At 46.7% G+C, this 20,384-nt stretch overlaps 1 protein-coding gene across 1 annotated transcript in view; it reads left to right on the plus strand.

Moving 5' to 3' along the window:
• Positions 1-5,380: 5,380 nt before the first annotated feature.
• The window catches only part of LOC145408642 (organic cation transporter protein-like), a 37,359-nt gene continuing 22,355 nt past the window's right edge, over positions 5,381-20,384 (plus strand). The window contains exons 1-2 of the mRNA XM_080279327.1: positions 5,381-5,514; positions 20,257-20,368. Coding sequence (XP_080135453.1) covers positions 5,381-5,514; positions 20,257-20,368 — 246 coding nt within the window. The remainder of the gene's footprint in view (positions 5,515-20,256; positions 20,369-20,384) is intronic.

A 20,384-nucleotide genomic window follows, 5' to 3' on the forward strand; every position in this document is an offset into this window, starting at 1 on the left:
AGGGGTAAACACCAGTAAGCTTGTGCCTATAAACTTTAATGATAAATACCTAAATATGAATGAGTGAGCACTATCTCGTGAATAGCTTTAGAGCTAGGAGTTAATATCCTGGAATGAGGTCGCCAATTGTCACGGGGTTTTTATAATATCACGGTAATTTTGATATAAATAATGGTTAAATATTATTTAAATTGATATTTATATTCAATAATATTGAAGCGCAGAGACAATGATTGTCTTGCTACATCAAGCAACGATTACTTTACGCTGGCTTGTGCACGATTCTCTAAGAACGAGAATTTATAAACTTTCTCAACAGTACACAGCAGAGACTAATTACTCACAATTGCTGAATTACTGTACTGTTAGCCTCTGGAGAAAGTTACATCACCCCTGACAATAAATAACTAATACTAATAATAATAACATCAGGTTCTTGCTGATGCATTAACTCCTGGCACAACGGATTTTAAGTTAATACAACAAGACTGGTCTAAGTACCAGTTATGAAAGCAAACGTTTATGCAAGCTAGGAGCTATATGGAAAATAAGCTTAATTATGGAGAAATGAAACAAGATTTTTACTCTACATTAAGCTCAAGAAATAGAACTGTTAAATTTATTAATTACAAAAACAAATTTAACATTACATTTCAAATCAAATTAAATGAGACGCACTCGCTCACTCACACAGAAGCTAAATACTTACGCCTAGGAAAAACACCTCAACTAAACTCTTAAGACTACAAAATACACAAAGGAAATACTAGTCAATGAATGCGGTGTATCACCCAAAGCTGGAGAACTAAAGGTGGGAGCTTGGAGAAACTGTAAGTGGAGTTTGGGTACTAGCTGACCTCTCGCACTGCTGCACAGGTCCTGTCTCCGTCACAGCAAACACTAAACTGAATTCAAATAATGCATAGGCAGGACGACAAGCCACCAAAAGAAGGCGTGGCTAACGGTTTATGCAAGCAGAGGCGAACGATAAAGAAACAATTGTATCGCTCAGTAGCGCACTTAGTGGCGTGCATTAAATCGGTCACTTTTGAAAGTGACGAATGATTTGGAAAGTATACCCCGAAATGGAGAGAGAAACGGTTAACTGAGCGATACACAGTGAGTTTTCCACTAATAGTTCGTGGCTTCTCACAAAAAGGAAATGTCGCGAATTGATTCGTGACAATCATCATCATCATCATCAGCCATTACAAGTCCACTGCTGAACAAAGGCCTCCCCCAACCATCTCCGCGAATTCCTTGACTGAGCCAATCTTTGCCACTTTTTCCCTGCAAATTTCTCTATCTCATCTCTCCTCCTCCTGTCTGGCCTGTTTCTGCTACGCTTACCATCTCTTGGTGTCCAGTCAGTCAGCCTCTTACTCCATCGATTATCCCTTGTTCTTGCTACATGGCCTGCCCACCTCCATTTCTGTTCTTTTATAACTTCTATAATATCTTTGACTTTAGTCTGCTGTCTGACCCAAGTTGATCTTTTCCTGTCTCTTAAAGATATTCCCAACATTAACCTTTCCATTGCTCTCTGAGAACGAATTAATTTATTTTCCATTGATTTTGTCAGTTTCCAAGTCTCACAACCATACGTCATAGCTGGAATTATACATTCGTTGTATACTTTTCGTTTCATACAAACTGGCAAGTTATTTTTCATAATGTCTCTATGTTTACCGAAAGCTTTCCATCCAGTTGTAATGCGTCTTTTTATTTTTCTATCTTTATCTTTCGTTAATTTTAGTATTTGTCCCAGGTAATTGTACTCCTCAACTTCTTCAAGAATTTCTCCACTTATTCTTATGACGCTCTTTGGTGTTTGAGGATTAAACATTACTTTAGTATTACTCCGGTTCATCTTTAGCCCTACTTTGAGACTTCTCTGTTCAGGTAATTTAACATTTCTTGCAATGTCTCTGCTTTTTCTGAGATTAGGACAATGTCATCTGCAAATCTTAAATGGTTTAGCTTTTCTCCATCTATGTTTACTCCTTTGTTTTCCCAGTCTAGCTTTCTGAAAATACTTTCTAGGCATGCTGTAAATAACTTTGGTGAAATTGTATCTCCCTGACGCACGCCCTTCTCAATCTTAATTTTCTCTGAGTCCTTATGTAATTTATCTGTAGCAGTTCCCTCTTTATATATGTTTTCGAGCAGTTTTACAATGTTCTCATTCACTCCTTGTTCTCGCTATGAATTTATAATTGCTATGTGCTACACTGAGTCGAAACCCTTTTCGTAATCAACAAAACCTAAGCACAGTGGTTTATTATATTCTGTAGTTTTCTCAATTAGCTGATTCATTGTGTGCAGATGATCAGTAGTCGAGTACCCGCTTCGGAATCCTGCCTGTTCACGAGGTTAGTTTTCCTCCAAATTTGTAGCTATTCTGTTTGTAAGGACTTTAGTGAAAAGTTTGTAAATGACTGATAGCAAGCTAGTTACTAAGGTCTTTTGAGTCGCATTTTTTATAAAGTAGAATAACAATTGCATTACACCATGTTTTGGGAATTTTCTTCTGTTTTATACATCGGGTAAATAAGTGAGCAAGCCTATTTTGTACTTCTGCTCCTGCATCCAACAGTAAATCTGCTACTATTCCATATTCTCCCGGAGCCTTCCCTCTTCTCATATTTTTAAGAGAAATATTTACTTCGTCTGGTGTTACCTCAAGTATTTCACTTGTGTCAACAGAAAAGTTAGCTATTGGTACTACTGTCTTTGATGCATACAGTTCTTTGTAAAATTCTTCAATTCTCTTCAGCATCATATCTCTGCAATTAATGGTTTCACCGTTTTTGTCTTTTAGTGATGTAATTTGTTGCTTTCCAAGTGCCATTTTATTTCGGACCTGTTTCAGACTTTTTCCTTTTTCGATGGTTTCTTTGATTTGATCCATGTTTCTCTTTTTTTTTTCTTCTCTTTGTCTTTTGATGATAAGCTTGTTTAATTCCGCTCATTCTATTTCATCTTTCTTTGTTTTTACTTTCATTACCTTTCTTTTTTTCATAAGCTCAAGTGTCTTCTCTGAATACTTCCCGGCTTTGGTTGTATTAGGTTTTCCTACTACCTCTGCTGATTCTTTTAGCACTTTTGTTAGTTTGTCATTCAGGTCATCAATGTCACATTCAGCATTACTGAGAGCCTGAAATCTGTTCCTTATTTCCAACTGAAAAGCTGCTTTTTTTCTTTTTCTTTTTTTTCTGGCTTTTATTGGGCATATCTTTTTGTCTTTAATCATCTACTTTCTTTCACTTTTGAAATTGAATCTTGCTGTGCAACCCACCATTCTATGGTCACTTCCAATTTTACTTTGTTGACAACTGTGACATTTGTGATTGTGTTATTCTTATTTGCTATAATGAAGTCGATTTCATTCTTTGTTTCTCCATTTGGGCTTCTCCAGGTTCACTTTCTCCCTGTTCTTTTGTGAAAGAATGTGTTCATTATTCTCATGTTAAACATTTCTGCAAAGTTTACCATATTTCTCCTCTTTCGTTCCTTTCTCCCACTCCAAATTTTCCCATACATGCTTCTCCATTTTTTTATTTTCCAACTTTTGCCTTGAAGTCTCCCATGAGTATAGTATAGGTGGTCTTTTCTTCTTCCATAATCTGAGAGATGTCATCATTGATTGTTTCAATTTCTTCATCTGAGCTCTGAGAAGTTGGTGCATATACAGTAGTGCACCAACTTTCGCTACAGCAGGATTCGCGGAATCCACTCTCGCGGCATGCACCAAATATTCCCTAACTTCCACTTTCGCTTGAAAAAAATCGATTTTCACGCAGAAATTTTGGGTTTGGGACAATATTTTGAACTTTGAATTTCCTGCATCGCCCGCCCGCAACCCACCGCCATCTTGAATGACGTCATGTCAACACTCTGTCCACCCATTCCCGCCATTGTGTACGAGCGTGCTAGCTCCATTGTGTTGGATTCTCACGGTTCAATGGCCTCTACTATACCTGGTAGTGTGGGGAAAGGGCCTGGTGGTGTGGGGGGGAGAGCCTGGTGGTGTGGGGGGAGAGCCTGGTGGTGTGGGGGGAGGGCCGGGAGGGAGTGGTGGTGATAAAAAGAGGCAGAGAGAGAGAGTGGTAGCGAGGCAGCAAGAGGTGGCGCCAATACGTCTGGCGTGGCTAAATAAGCGCGCCACGCGCCTCGGATACTTACCCCCAACATCCATTAAACACCTCAACCTGGTGTCTGTGGTATATTTCTCCTCATATAATGTGTACTATACAGTTTTTATTGTTTGTATCTCACAATGCAATGTACAATAGTGATTTGATGTACTGTATTGCAAGTGAAAATGAAAATCTGATGTTACTTTAGGATAACCGGGAACCAAATAGCCTTTTTGCCATAAAGACAATGCCCCAACTTTCGCTAATTCCACTTTCGCGCATTATTTTTGGACCCAATTAGGCGCGAAAATTGGTGCCCCACTGTACTTGTATCACTTTCAGGGTATATTTTTTCCACAGTCTAATTACAACCACTGCTCCTCTGTCAAATGCACTGCTAAATTTAACAATGTTGTCTGCAAGATTTCTGTTAATTAGAAATCCTGCACCACTAACTCTTTCATTTTCCCTTCCTCTGTGGTAAAATAGGTGGCCACTGTCATTTAGCTGAATTACTTTTTCTTCTTTTCTCTGGGTCTCACTCAAACCTACAATATCCCAACTAATGTTTTCCAGTTCAGCTATTAAGTTATCAAGTTTGTAATCTTCAGCAAGGCTTCTTACATTGTGTGCATCGATCTTCGTGGATTTAAGAGTGTTTAATATCCCAGTCTCTATCTTGTCAACACAGTGCTTACTCACTTTCGGTGGCACACTGCCCATAAGCACAGGAGGCAGTGCGGTTGGACCTTTAATAGACGATGATCCAACATGAACGCCCATCAAACACTTTGCAATATAACTCACGTTTGGTTGGGAGGATTGTGGCAAATAATCTCACCTCCCTGCCACATAGTTTCTGGTGAGATGTAATTCTTTCTGCCACCTTATTCGTTATATTCGGTGGAGCCCTATATATCTATAGGGGGTCCCATGATCCGAGCCGTCTAAGACGGTACCATGTATATCTACAAGGCCTTCCCCTATCTGCCACCCGGGGACGTGCCAGGTAGCAGTGGGATCCTGCCCATGGATATATATATATATATATATATATATATATATATATATATATATATATATATATGTGTGTGTGTGTGTGTGTGTGTGTGTGTGTGTGTATCACCTGTTCTTAACTACACCTACTTATCATATTTTTAATTACTTATTTTTTATCTTATATATCCATTAGCATTCCGTCATTATTTACGTATTTCCCTTCGTCTTTACTCCCAGGGAATATGCACCTCGCCTCCAACGCCCTGTCCATTGTCTTCGTAGCCCCTGCCCTCAACCACACCTGTGTACCGCCCAATAATGGATACACGCTCACATCTACCACCTTTAACCCCTCCGGCACCAATACCACCACAGTGTATGTACTTCCAGGCATGAGTAGATAAGATAGATAGGTAGATCGATAGACACTATGGACAGATTGAATGATAGATAAGGAAAACAGAGCTCATCTTTTCCACCGTCAACCTTTCCGGCACCGACATTACCACCAGCGTGTATGTATTTTCCGGGCATGAGTAAATAGGTAAGTAGAAAGTTAAGCAGTAGATAGGTCGACAGGTAGACAGACAGATAAGAGATAAGAATGAGGATACACGATCACCAGAACCACATTCAATCCGCCGACACCAATATTACCACCATATACCTACGTTCATGGAAGAGAGAAGAATAAACAGATAGACGGATAGACAGACCGATAAAGAGGAAGATAGATAGATAGAGAGGTCAATAGATGTAGACAGATAGGTAGGTAGATACAAGATACACACGTCAACTACAGCCAACTACAAACACCGAGCTACAGAAACGGAATAGGTATTATAATCTACATGTGACAGACGAGACACAGATAGGGCAAAAAGGGATGGACAGACAGAGGAAGGGTATTTCTCCTTAGATACCAGACAGAAAAGACACAGATAGGTTAATAAAAGGATGGATGGACAAAGGAATGAGAATTTTAACATACAGATATGACGATAGGATAATAGAGGTAGGGACAGACAGAGAAATGCATATTATAACTTAGAGATATGAGAGATAAGACAGAGATACTTAGATTAACCCTTTCACTACGAGGTTGAATCATTTAAATTATTCTTCCTTCCACCAGATATAATCTTTAATGAAGGGGAGACATCCAGCAGTGAAGGGTCTAATGAAGGCTTCCAGGTCGAAAAGTCTCCCGTAAGGTCGGGTGGAAATAGTAAGAAGAACTAAGCAAGATGTTCCTGGATTCAAAGGGTTAACTCCTCCCCGATATGGGTAACGGGGTCCTAACGTTACCTTATTTGACCTCTGCCTCGACTATATTCAACCCCATCCCCACTCCCACTGCACCCCCTTTCCCACCGCCACTGCCATCCCATCACCCACTCCCACTGCATCCCCATCCCCCACTCCACACCACGCCAAACCCCACTCTACTCCACGCGATCCCCACTTCACCCTACACCCACCCCAAATCCATCCCCACCCCCATCCCCATTCCACCTTTCCCGAATCCCTTTCCACCCTACTCCAGCTGTACCCAACCATGACCCTCATTTCACCCCATCCACACCTCCACTCCTCTCCGGTCATAGGATCTAAAATGGAGGATAGTTATATAAGCAAATAGGAAGAGTTAATGAAGTCTTTAGGTAGTGAGGGATGCTTTAATAAATATTGTAAGCGAAATTACCATGAAAATATATTCACACCATCAGAAAAAAATGATGATCTAGTAAGTTGGCTATAAAAAATATTCATACTTTGAGAGTGTGTATTGGCAGTCATCTTTGTGTCACTTGACTATAATATGAAAATCCCAAAGACTATCCTAAAGACACACATTATAAAGCTGTATCTGGATTAAGTACTTTCTGAAAAATCTGTTTACCCACTTCATGATTCCCTGTAACCATTCAGCTATGAGATCCCTAGGTTATACACATACATACTGAAATAATGACATGAAGCAGCAGCACGACACCCCCAGGAGGCGACAGTGGAGGGTTAATCGGAGCAAGTAGGACGTCTGTGCTGTATGGGTGCAGGACCCTAGCAGCCGTGTGCCCCTACTTCCTGGAACTGACCCGACCCAAACACCTCAGCCCAGGCGCATTACCCTCTCACCAGCCCGGCCTGCTTCAGGATCAGGGTGGAGTTGAACCTTATGCTCCATACAGCACCCCAGAAACGGCCTCCAGCAGCTCATACCAGGAGATGGCCTCCAGCCACTCCCCGTTAGAGACGTCCTCCAGCCGCTCCACCTGGACCGCCCACTCCACTTGCAGAGCCTGTGACGGCCTCCAGCTGCACATGGGGTAAGAAGGGTAAGTCCCCTCTCCATCTGGAGTAGTCACGGAGAGCATGACACCGGCGATGGCCTCCAGCCGCTCCACACCCGCACGTCGCCCTTCATACGGGACTCAGGCGACGGCTACAGCTGCACCTCATCTGTGGTCCCATCAGGAAGTCAGGCTCCAGCGATGGCCTCCAGCTGCCCTCCTCCTGTTGCCCAAGGGACCACAGTGACGGCCTCCAGCCACACCAGGGAGGGAAGCTACCAAAGCCATCACCCCCTGTGACTTCACAACGCCCTTCCCCCTCCAGCTGCAGCAGAGTCGAGTGTGGCAGTCCCCAGATGGAGAGTTTCCTGCTAGTGGACTGGTGGCAAGGCCCTGTGTTATCCCCGGGGCTATTATGTCTGCAACCGGTGCCTGAGGAAGACGTGCCCCTGACGGACCCCTCCCCAGGACAATGCCATAGCCCTGCCTTGACGGTGGAGCACCAGGAAGGGGACCGGAGCCTCCGGGATCCCGCCAGCACTGCCAGCACCCTGGGGTGAGGCCTCCCCAGCTCCCAGCCCAAACGGAGTCGCTCTCCCACCAGGCCCATAAGGGAATGCCTGAAAAGGCTGTTTGGCCCATGCCCTGTGGGCCAGATCCCTGTTCACCGCCCCCAGCATGAGAGACCCCTCACCAAACCCCAGCCGCAGTCTGCGGAAGCAGATGAAACCCAACCGTGCCCAAGAATAAGCGCCCCAGTTTGTGTGTAAGTGACTTATAGTGAAGTACAGTGCCAGCAAAAAACGTGAAAACTCCCATCTAGTGTAACAGTGTCAAAACATACCTAACCTCTCCCCTATCTTGTTATTGTGCCAACCTGTCGTTAACGTTAGTTCTCCCACCACCACCCTCTCAGTGATCAGATCCACACTCGATAAGACTCCTACAATGCGTGCATAACAGTTAATCAATGAACTCCCATAGAACCTGGGGCCACTAAAGTGAGAAACTGTGTACAGTGGAACATTCGGATCTAAACTCCCACCCTTAACCATATGGCACTGGCATAGAGCTAGTGAATTGTTACTGCATGCACTCACCCTAATATCTTGCGAGATACGCTCAAACAGATCAGCAGCCCAAGGATTAATGTAACATAAATAGTGTGAGATTGTCTACCTGTTCCTGTAATTAAGAATTTGTGAATAAACGTGTAGGTTGTTGCCCAGAGTTTTTATACCCTGTTCCTCTTATGTTTGTGTTCTAGCCCTGGTCTAGAAAAGGACCCAACTATAAGCCAGGCATTTCTAGGATGGGAAGCTGTCCTAAAAACACCTAGCATAACACTGGTGGAGAGCAGTGGTTCTTGACCCGGGCAGAATTAATATTAAGAGAGGAACAAAACAGGGAAAATATCAAAATGGCGACAAAACCACACTTGCAGTTACCCAAATTCGACCAGGAACAGTACGACATCCATACATATTTATCCATCATCAAACCACTACTTGATATCGGGTTTGAGGAGATAGACAGAAAATAGCTGTAACCCTACCCCTGCTGGCCAAGGCAGCAGCCAGCATTGCACACAAAGTCATCCCCGAACTAACACGGGCGAATTTCACGAAAATAGTAACACAAGTCATCACACTTTCCCTGTGAAAAGTAGTGGCACTGTTGCAATTGGACGGTTTAACATACGACAGTAATCTGGACGACACACTGATCCAGGCAAGGCAGCTTGTCACTGCTGCGTACCTGGAAGCAGACACAGAGACCCGGGAACAGCATACATTCAATACCTTGCTCAGAGTCCTCCCCCGCATGGTCAAGGAGCACTTCATCATACATGACCCAATGGGGGATCTAGACAGGGACATCCAGCTGATATGACAACTCCTAACCTCCTGCTCCACCCCCCAACAAAGCAACGCAGCTAGCATGTTCCCGACTAACAAACCAGCACCACAGGGCAAGCCATAACCATCACCAGCCTGCATCAGCCCCACACCAGCATCCCGCTTACCTAGGGCTTACCCCCTGAGCAAATGCCCCAGCCAGAAGGAGAGCCAAAACCTCATCCCAATCAACTCCTGGGAGTTCTCCGCATGTAGCCACCGATGTCCACTCCACAACATGCGGGAGCAACTCAAGGCTGCCAGGCAGAAACTAAAAACCCCAGGCCGATGCCAAGTGTCATCCCTGGAGGATGAGGGCCCTGAAAACAACACCTCATCTTCAAAAGAACACCGACCTGGGGAAACCAGAGCCAGAGGAAGAGGAAATTCCCCAGCAGCTGGATTTTTAGGCCGCCCCCGCACCTCCCCACGGTGGCGGGGACCACTTCTCACAAATGCCACCCCCCAATCTACATAAGATGAGACTGAATGGGTTAAAGGCGAGGCTGCTGGTCAACACTGGAGCTGCAAGATCCTGCCTATACAGCCACTTCTACTCCCATCATAAGTTGGCTTTTGGCCCACTTTTCCCTACGTTGACTCATCTTGTAGAAGGTGGGGATGGCCCCTGCCCAACCATGGGGAAACCCGGGCCCTACGCACCGACACCCACCAGCGCACCTCCACTCAACGTAAGTTTATTATCTCTGATTCCACCAGTTGTAACTACGACAGATACCTCGGGCTGGACCTTCTACAAAAACTATGAGCCAACATAGATTGCCACAAGCAGCAACTTCAGTTCAGGAGATCGCCAGCTCCTGCCCCCCATCCTCCAAAATCAGTATGCACCTGCACCCCACCCCTCCCCCCTCCTCCCCCTTCCCCTCCCCTCCACTCTCCCCCACCCCTCCCGACCCCCTCCCCCACCTTCCCCACCGTTATCACCTCCACCATGACAATGCCCCCGCATCACGAAACTTGGCCCCCATTGAATGGGCCCACCGGAACATCAGTCCTCTTCTCTCCTGACCTGCCACCCGGAATGCTTTTGGCCTATCTCCTGTCCCCCATCTTCCTTCCTCTGCACATTGCAGCAGTCAAGATTGCCAGTATCACCACGACCCCATTCACGCTACCAAAGGGGCTCATAGAGGGAGAGATGGAAGAAACGGACCCATGCCCCACCACTGCCCCCTCCGCCCCCATCCCTCTGCCCCCTGTGCCCGAGCATCTCTCACCCCACCAGACTGACACCCTCCACCACCTCCTCCTGTACTTTCAGGACCCCTTTGCGTCAGGCCCCTCTGACATCGGCCACACCATCTACCTGATGCATCAGATACGCACCACAGGATCAGCAATCTGCCAAACATCCTGACTGAAAAACCTGAAACAACGGGCAGGCAAAGACCGGCAGGTCCAGGAAATGCTCAATGCCGGTGTGATCTCACCCTCCACCAGCCCTTGGTCCTCTCCCATTATCCTCGTCAAGAAAAGGACAGCACCATGTGATTCTGCGTGGATTACAGCTGCCTCAATGACGTGACCATCAAAGATGCCACCTCATTTCCCAGGATTGACAAGTCCCTTGACTCCCTGTACGGCGTCTCCTGGTTCGTCACACTGGACCTCCAATTGGGGTATTGGCAAGTCCTGGTGCACCCAGAGGACAGTCAGAAGACTGCGTTTTCTACAAGCAATGGAAAACACAATGAACTCAATATCCTGTCCTTTGGCCTCTGCAACGTCCCCGCCACCTTCTCCTGGTTGATGGAGTCCATCCTCAACGACCTTACCTGGGAAATTTGTCTGGCATACTTGGACGACATCACTATTATCAGCAACACATGGGCCGATCACCTCCAATGCCTCAGGAGGGTCTTCCAAAGTATCCATCAGGCCAGCCTGAAGCTACGCCCCTTCAAGTGCGTCCTGGCCACCCAGACCGTCTCCTTCCTGGGGCACGTAATCTCGAGAGACGGAATAGCACCTGACCTGGACAAACTTTTTTTTTTTTATGCGAGGAAGAAGGAACCAAAGGCCACGTGCCCAAAATTATTGTTCCTTCCAAGAGAAAAACAAAATACAAGAGAGAACCAAATTCAAGATCCGATCATTTCGAGATGCCTGGACACACTGCGTTTGAAAGACTGGAGATCATAGGAAGCAGGAAATACAGACAGAGGGAGACAGTTCCAGAGTTGACCTGTTGCATAAATGAAGGACTGGGAGTAATGGTTAACTCTTGCATTAGAGAGTTGGACAGAAAAGGGGTGAGAGTTTGCTGATAGACTGGTGCTACACGCCTGTCGTAGAGGAGAAGGAATGCATGCAGACAGTTCAGAGGAGCAGTGACCATTGAAGTAGCGATAGAAAAGAGATAAAGATGCAACAGTGTGATGAAGAGACAGAGGTTGAAGGGAGTCAGAAAGAGGAAGAGAGTTAATGAGACAAAAAGCCTTTGACTCCACCCTATTGAGAAGAGCTGTATGTGGATAGCCTTCCCACACATGAGAGTTGTACTCCACACAGGTGCAGATAAAACACCTGTATAGAGTCAACACTTGTGCAGGGGTAAAGAAGGAACGGAGTCGGCTTAGCACACCTAATACCTTGGAAGCAGATTTTACAAGAGATGTAATATGATCTTTCCAAGATAAGTCCCGAGTAAATGAAACCCCAAGCATGATCAAGGATGATGCAGGATTAAGCTGAATATTATTAAACATTAGTGGGTATACCAGCGGAATATTTTGTCAGGTTGATAGGTGTAAAAACTGAGTCTTTGAAGCATTAAAAACAACCAGATTATTTTTACCCCAGTCAGAGATACGAACCAAGTCAGACATTAGGTGTGCCATAGCCTCGTCCCTTGTTTGTTGAAGTAACTGCTGAGATGGATGTTACGGGAACCAAATGGATAGGTGAAGGATGGAGTCATCAGCATATGAGTGGATAGGGTTAGATGTACAGCTTAGAAGGTCATTGATGAAAAAAAGGAAGAGACTTGGTGATAGGACAGAGCCCTGAGGAACACCACTGTCGATAGATCTAGAAGGAGAACGATGGCTGTCTACAACAGCGGCTATATAACGACCAGAAAGGAAGCTAGAGATGAAGGCACAGATAGAAGGATAGAAACCGTAAGAGGGCAGTTTGGAAATTAAAGATAAGCCTTTGAGATGTCACGTACAATGGCAAAGCTTTCGCCAAAGTCCCGAAAGGAGGATGACCAGGAGTCTGAAAGGTAGGTGAGAAGATCGCCAGTGGAGCGTCCCTGACGGAACCCATACTGACGATCAGAAAGAAGGTTGTGATAGGAAAGGTGCTTTAAAATTTTTCTATTAAAAATTGACTAGAAAATTTTTGAGATACAGGATGTTAAAGCGATTGGACGGTAGTTAGAGGGTTGGGATTGGTCACCCTTCTTTAGGACTGGCTGAATGACATCAAACTTCCAGGAAGAAGGAAAGGTATGAGTTGATGGACAAAGGCGAAAGAGTTTGCCTAGGCAGGGTGCAAGCACAGAAGCACAGTTCTTGAGAACAACAGGAGGGACTCCATCATGCCCATATGCCTTGTTAATATTGAGGCCAGTGATGACAGAAAATACATCAGCTGAAGAAATTTTAATGTCAGCCATGAGGAAGTCAGAGGGGGGAAGTGATGGAGGAACAGCACTGGAATTGTCTAAGGTGGAATTGGAGGAGAAAGTCTGCGTGAAGAGATCTGCTTTATCAGTAAAAGAAATAGCTACATAGCCATCAGAGTAGAAAAGAGGAGGGAAGGATGATGAGGTAAAGTTGTTAGAAAGGTTTTTGGCAAGGTGCCAAAAGGAGCAGAAAGAATTCGAGTTGGAGAGTTGAGAGCATTTAATATGGATGAAATTATTTTTAGTAGAGCGAAGAACAGACTTAGCACGATTCCGGGCAGAAACGTATAAATGATGTGATTCAGGGGTGGGTTCGCTCTGGTACCTTTTATAGGCCCTCTCCTTGTTGCTGACAGCATTAGAACAAGCGTGATTAAACCAAGGCTTTCTTGCATTAGTCAGAGGATATGAGAAAGGAATGTATGCTTCCATGCCCGAGAGAATAACCTCCGTAATGTGCAAGGCACACCCAGATGGCTCCCGGCCATGGAAGCAATAATCATTCCATGGAAAATCAAAGAAGTACTGCATGAGGGCCTCCCAATCCGCAGCTCCAAAATGCCACAGATGTCGTTTCTTTGGAGGGTCCACAGGCCATACCGGAGCGATAAGACAGGTTAAAGTGATAAGGTTGTGATCGGAGGAGCCCAACGGAGAGAAAAGATTAACAGTGTAAGCAGAAGGATTAGTAGTAAGGAAGAGGTCAAGTAGGTTGGAGCTCTCTCCAAGATGGTCAGGAATACGGGTAGGGTGCTGTACAAGCTGCTCTAGGTCATTAAGGATAGAAAAGGTGTAAGCTAGTTCACCAGGTAGATCAGTGAAAGGAAAGGAGAGCCAAAGGTGGTGGTGAACGTTGAAATCTCCCAGAATGGAGGTTTCAGAGAAAGGAGAAATGGACAGAATGTGTTCCATCGTAGATGTAAGATAATGAAAGAATTTTTGATAGTCAGTAGAATTAGGAGATAAGTAAACAGCAGATATATTTAGTCAGAGAATGACAGGAAAGCCGAAGCCAGAGTGTAGAGAATTCAGAAGAATCGAGTTCAGGAACACGAGAACAAGATAGGTCGTTGCATACATATACGCAACAACCACCTTTGGCTTTGAAATGAGTATAGAGAAAGTAGGAGGATACAGAAAAGGGTTTGCTGTCAGTTTCCTCAGACAGCTGAGTCTCAGTTAGAAAAAGAAGGTGAGGTTTACAGAAGGACAGGTGGTGCTCAACAGAGTGAAAGTTAGAGGAAAGGCCGCGAATGTTGCAGAAACAAAGAAGAAGAGAGTCAGACAGTGGTTCCAGGCAGCTCAAGTCGTCACCGGGAGAGGGGCGGAAGGTGGGGGCATTTATGGTCCCCCCCCTGGGGACTACGTGTAGTGCTGCCATGACTTTTTTTTTAAATTTTGGAAAAGGAAGTGTAGTGTGTACTGTGCAGGTAGTTTGGTGTTGATAGTTAGAGAAACTTGTATTGGGGAGCATGCTGGCCTACTCTCTGTGTTACCGAGACACTGAAAAAGTTGAGCAAAGGAGGATGGTCGGAATCTAGTCCCGAGGGCTGATGAAACGGGAGCTTCAGCTCTCCCTGTCATCAGCTTTCCATCCACCTTGGGAGTACTGCCCTGCTCGACTGGTGCTACAATCTACTTCTCATGCAATCGCTGACATTCCCCTACCCCAAGATGTCGACAAAGTTCGGGCCTTCCTGGGCCTTACTTCGTATCGCCAACGATTCGTTAAGGGGTTCGCTGATACTGCCAAACCTCTCTATGACCTGACCCGGAAGGGGGAACCCTTTACCTGGACCAATGAATGACAGGAAGCATCTCAGGAACTGAAGCACAAGCTCACTACTGCCCCAATCATCGCCTTCCCCAACTACACCCTATCCTTCTGACTATGTACGGATGTTTTCCTGATAGCCGTCAATGCTGTCCTCGCACAAGTGCAAGGAGGATGAGAGCACATCATCGCCTGCATCAGCCACACCCTAAATCAGACGGATCGGAACTATGCCGCCACCAAGCGGGAGTGCCTGGGCATCATCTGGGCCATGGAGCTTTTCCGAGCCTATCTTTTCGGGACCCACGTCACGATTAACACTGACCACCAGTTGCTCCAATGGCTCCACTAGTCTGACACTCACAACATCCAGCTTATCAGATGGAGGGAGACCTTAGAAGAATTCGACTATGAGATCTCCTATCACCCTGGCAAACTCCACACTAATGCCAACGCACTCTCCCATCTCCGCATCCACACACTCCAGACTGGATTGGAACTCCTTACCCAGTGGTGCAACAAAGACTGGCCACCCTGGATCCCACCCCACTTGTTCACCAAGCTCCAACAGCAGGGCAACCATTTGTTCACCCCGTTGGGGCACATCGTCCTCACCCCCAACACCGCCCTAGATGCCATGAAACTCCTCCACTCCAACAACGAGATCCACTTCGGGACAAAAAGGCTCCTCCAAATTTTCAATGATATTTATTGGACCCCCAACCCCTCCCAACTAGCTAAGCAGATCACCCAATCCTGTTCAGCATGAAGCACTGGGCAAGGACATCACCTGCACCTCTGGCCCTTCAGGGAGCATTACTGCCCACAAACCCTGGCAGCTGCTGTCTGTGGACGTGGTAGTGCCCTTGCCACCTAAGGCATGCTACCGGTATATCATCACCTTTGTCAATACCTACTCCAAATTCCTCAATGTGTGCCCAATCAAAGAACACCACACCTTGGCCATAGCCGATACCCTAGTCCACCATGTCTTCCCCTACTTTGGAATCCCTCAGGCCCTGCACCCGGACAACGCCCCCAAATTCACAAGCACCATCTGTTAGGAGCTAGCCGACTTACATCTCCCACTCCTCCCCATATTGGCCACAAGGAAACGGAATTGGTGAAAGGAGCCACCGTACCCTTGTGAATCAAGTACAGGCCCGAATCGAGGAAACGAAAAATGAACACTGGCCATCCCACGTTAAAATTGACCAATGGGGTATGAACTTCTGCCCCAGGGAAGACAGCATCTCCCCACACGAGCACACGTTTGGGAAAGCTCCTCTCCTCCTTCCCCTACAATGACACCTGCAGCAGCCCTTTACTCCTCCCACGTCCGATCCCTTTCACCACCTCAAGAGGCGACACTCACCACCTCCAACACGGCCTAGACCTCCAACCTGATGCTGCTGCCTCCAACCCCTACAAGCCAGGTGACACTGTGATGGTGGCGAAGCTACCAATTCCCCACAAGCTTGCCATGTGCTTCAGGTACCCCTACACCATCACCCACATTCCCAACCCCTACCAAGTGACTATAGACTACAATAACACTCCCCACACCTACAGAAATTATCATGTCCACCCCTCCCGTACCCCCGCCTCTTCCCCCATTTACCCCACCCACCCCAACACCTCCCCACCATCCCTCGCCACCCCAGGCTCCCTTCCCAATTCCTACAATTGCTATGTCACTCCCTCCTCCTCCCTCCCCTCCTCCCCTCTCCCCATCATTGCTGATGCCTCCCCTGATCACACCACATCACACCTCACTGCCACCCTCACCAACGCCCCAAACCCCCCCCACCTCTCCACCGCCTCCCTCCCCTGCTGCCTCACCCACCCCCTGCCCACCAACCCCCACCCCAGCAACACCCACATCACCCAAGATCACGAAGCCCTCACCTGCACACACACTGTCCCCTACCACTGCTGCCCCCGCACCATCACCCCAAACTCCTCCATCCATCCCCACCATCCCCCACACCACATCATGCATGACCATAGCAACGTGAAACTATTCGCCTGCATCACCGCCCACACCAACCCTCAGAACCACAGTCACCCACTTGGGCTGCATTTCACACCCTCCCACCAGATACACCGCCATCCCATCCCTCAACCCTCACTCCCACCCCAACATCCAACTACCCCGAGCCCTCCCACTCCTAACACAACTCCTATCACCCTCATGATACACCAGGCTCAACCTTCTCCTACCTCTATCCCCAGGGAGAACCTATGTGCAATGCCCCGTCAAAAAACCACCACCACATCCCCACTTGCCAGCATTCAGCCGAGGCTCCTAACAAGACAACAACCTCCAGCCATGAAAGTAAGGCACGCCACCTGGGCACCAGCCTTCGGGGAGAAGCACTGCATCCTCAGGCCACATCACCTACTCAAGCTCCTCCAAATGGCTGAACAACCATCCACCCTCTTCCTCACCTGTGCCTCACACAGAAACTAAGACAGAATGACCAAACACTGGACCACCCTACTAAGACACCTGATGCCAGCTCAAGACACCAACACCACTAAGACTTACTACATCCAAGCACAGGAACGTGACTCTTCCCACCTCGACAGTGGTGAAATAATAACATCCAGCAGCAGCACGACACACCCAGGAGGCGACAACGGAGGGTTAATCGGAGCGCAGGACGTCTGTGCTGTATGGGCGCAAGTCCCAAATAGCCACGTGCCTCCACTCCCCGGAACCAGCCTGACCTGAACACCTCAGGCCAGGCGCGTTACCCTCTCACCAGCCTGGCCTGCATCAGGACTGGGGTGGAGTTGAACCTTACACTCATACAGCACACCAGAGAAGGCTTCCAGCTGCTCATAACAGGAGACGGCCTCCAGCCACTTCCCCTTAGAGACAGCTTCCAGCCACTCCTCCCTGGAGATGGCCTCCAGCCACTCCACCTGGACCACCCACTCCACCTGCAGAGCCTGTGATGGCCTCCAGCCACGGAGGGCACAACACTGGCGATGGCCTCCATCTGCGCCCGCAGACGGGAGATGGCCTCCAGCTGCTCCACGCCTGCATGTTGCCCTTCATACGGTACTCAGGTGACGGCCTCCAGCTGCACCTCATCTGTGGTCCCATCATGAAGTCGGACCCTGGTGATGGCCTCCTGCCACACCGACAGGGTAAAGATGGCCTTCAGCCACTCTCCTGTTGCCCAAGGGACCTCAATGATGGCCTCGAGCAGCGCCAGGGAAGGAAGCTACCAAAGCCCCTTCCCCCCCTGTGACTTCGCAATGCCCTTCCCCCTCCAGCTGTAGCAGAGATGAGTGTGGCAGTCCCCAAATGGAGAGTTCCCCGTTAGTGGACTGTTGGCAAGGCCCTGTGTTATCCCCAGGGCTATTCTCTCTGCAACCAGTGCCCGAGGAAGACCTGACATTGATAGACCCCTCCCTGGGACAATGCTGCAGCCCTGCCCTGACGGTGGAGCACCAGGAAGGGAACCACAGCCTCCGGGATCCCGACAGGGCCTCCCCAGCTCCCAGCCCAAACGACATCGCTCTCCCACCAGGCCGCTCTCCCACAGGACCCGTGCCATGTGGGTCAGACCCCTGTTCACCGTCCCTAGCACGAGGGGCCCCTCACCATGCCCAGCTACAGTCCGCAGAAGCAGATGACACCCACCCTTCCCCAAGAAAGAGTGCCCCAGTGTGTTTGTAAGTGACTTATAGTGACGTACAGTGCCAGCAGAAAACGTGAAAACTCACATCCAGTGTAACAGTGGCAAGACATACCTAACCTCCCCCCCACTTGTGATTGTGCCAAGCTGTTGCGAACGTTATTTCTCCCCCCCTCCCCCACAGTGATCAGATCCACACTCGGTAAGACTCCTAGAACGCGTGCATAAGAGTGAATCAATGAATGCCTATAGAACCAGGGGCCACTAAAGTGAGAAACTGTGTACAGTGGAATATCCAGATCTAAACTCCCACCCTTAACTTTATGGCACTGGAACAGAGCCAGTGAATTGTTACTACATGTACTCACCCTGATATAATACCTATTGTGTCTATCCCATATCCTGTGAGATACTCTCAACCAGATCAGCAGCCTAGGGATTGATGTAACATAAATATTGTGAGACTGTCTGCCCGTTCCTGTAATTAAGAATTTGTGAATATACGAGTAGGTTCTTGCCCAGAGTTTTTATGCCCTGTTCCACTTATGTTTGTGTTCTAGCCCCGGTCTAGAAAAGAACCTAACTATAAGCCAGGCGTTTCTAGGACGGGAAGCAGCCCTAAAAACACCTCTCATATCACATACATACATCACTTACATCATTTCATCTCCGATATATGTACTGTACAGTAAATCATTCATCGCTGACCTGCCAACAATAAAAATTTCTTGTGTGGTTTTCTGTTTTGTGAAGGCGAGTGCAGACGTGAGAATTATTAATGTAGATCGCGTTGTTTAAGGCTTTAAAAATTCTACCTTCTTGTTCCTTCAGACACCCCTTTATCTCTTAAGGCTGTCCTCTCACTTCCCTATCTTTTTATTTTTAGATTTATTTTTATACCTTTCCTTCCTCTTTCTTTCTCTCTGTCTCTCTTTCTCAGTTTCCCTTGAAGCTTATCGTACATGTACGGTGTACGATACTTCTGTCCATTTTTCCTGCATCTTTTCTCCCTTCCTTTATACAGCCTTTTCTTTCACTTCCGCTTATGTCATTTTATCATTCTCTGCCATCAACGTAATTTCTTTGTATATATTTCCCCTGACATTCTGTTCCAAACATTCCCCTGCCTCCCCCCCCCTCCCCATTTCTTTTCTCTGTCTCTAACATTCCACTTTCTTCTTTCTCTTAAAATCGAGTAACGTTTCCTTTGTTTTCATTTTTTGATTCCTTCATGCCGATGACTTATTTTTAATATCTGCAGCTACTAGGAAATTCTGTATCGCTTCAGAGAACACATTAGTCTTGGTAGGATTGAGGATGGATGTATCTTTTGACAAGCCACTCCACAGCTGAATAAAACTGACATGAAGAAGCTTAGAATTATCTTTAAGAAGCGTCACTGTAGTAATTGCGATATTTATTTTTCTAGTCCCCCCCTTTTGTCTGTTTCTCCCATTATTAAGGGATTTGGACAAGAAGGGGATATATGGCTATTTCTCGCAAAGTATACAAGACAGAGTACTTCACAACACTCAGAATTTTGCAATAACAGTTTGAGTGCTGATGATATATCTCAGAGAATGAAGAGCTACCAAAAAGAAAAAGAAAAAATAATCACCGTATTTAAATGATCAAATATATGATAGTCCTCTGTGAACTCCTTGCCTATATCCTGTCGCTGCCTAAATGCCAAAGGTTATTTTATATATAGTTGGTTTAATGAAGGACTATCTAACTCTTCTTCCACAGAGACTGAAGGTTGTATAGCCCCTTGGTTCACCTTGATAAATACTGCTTGGGCTTATGGCAGTAGAGATAGCCTAAATGCAACTCTGCCATTTCAGAAACAACTGCCGCTACTACAAGAATGACACTGAAGGAGGCGTATTTGAGGAGAAGGCCTGCAGTGACTGGATATATGACAACTCCATATACACCCTCACACTCACCTCTCAGGTACTTCACACTCTTC

Source organism: Coenobita brevimanus, chromosome 78 (assembly GCF_032717465.1).
Source record: "Coenobita brevimanus isolate Jiangsu-jjx chromosome 78, ASM3271746v2, whole genome shotgun sequence".
Classification (NCBI taxonomy): Eukaryota; Metazoa; Arthropoda; class Malacostraca; order Decapoda; family Coenobitidae; genus Coenobita; species Coenobita brevimanus.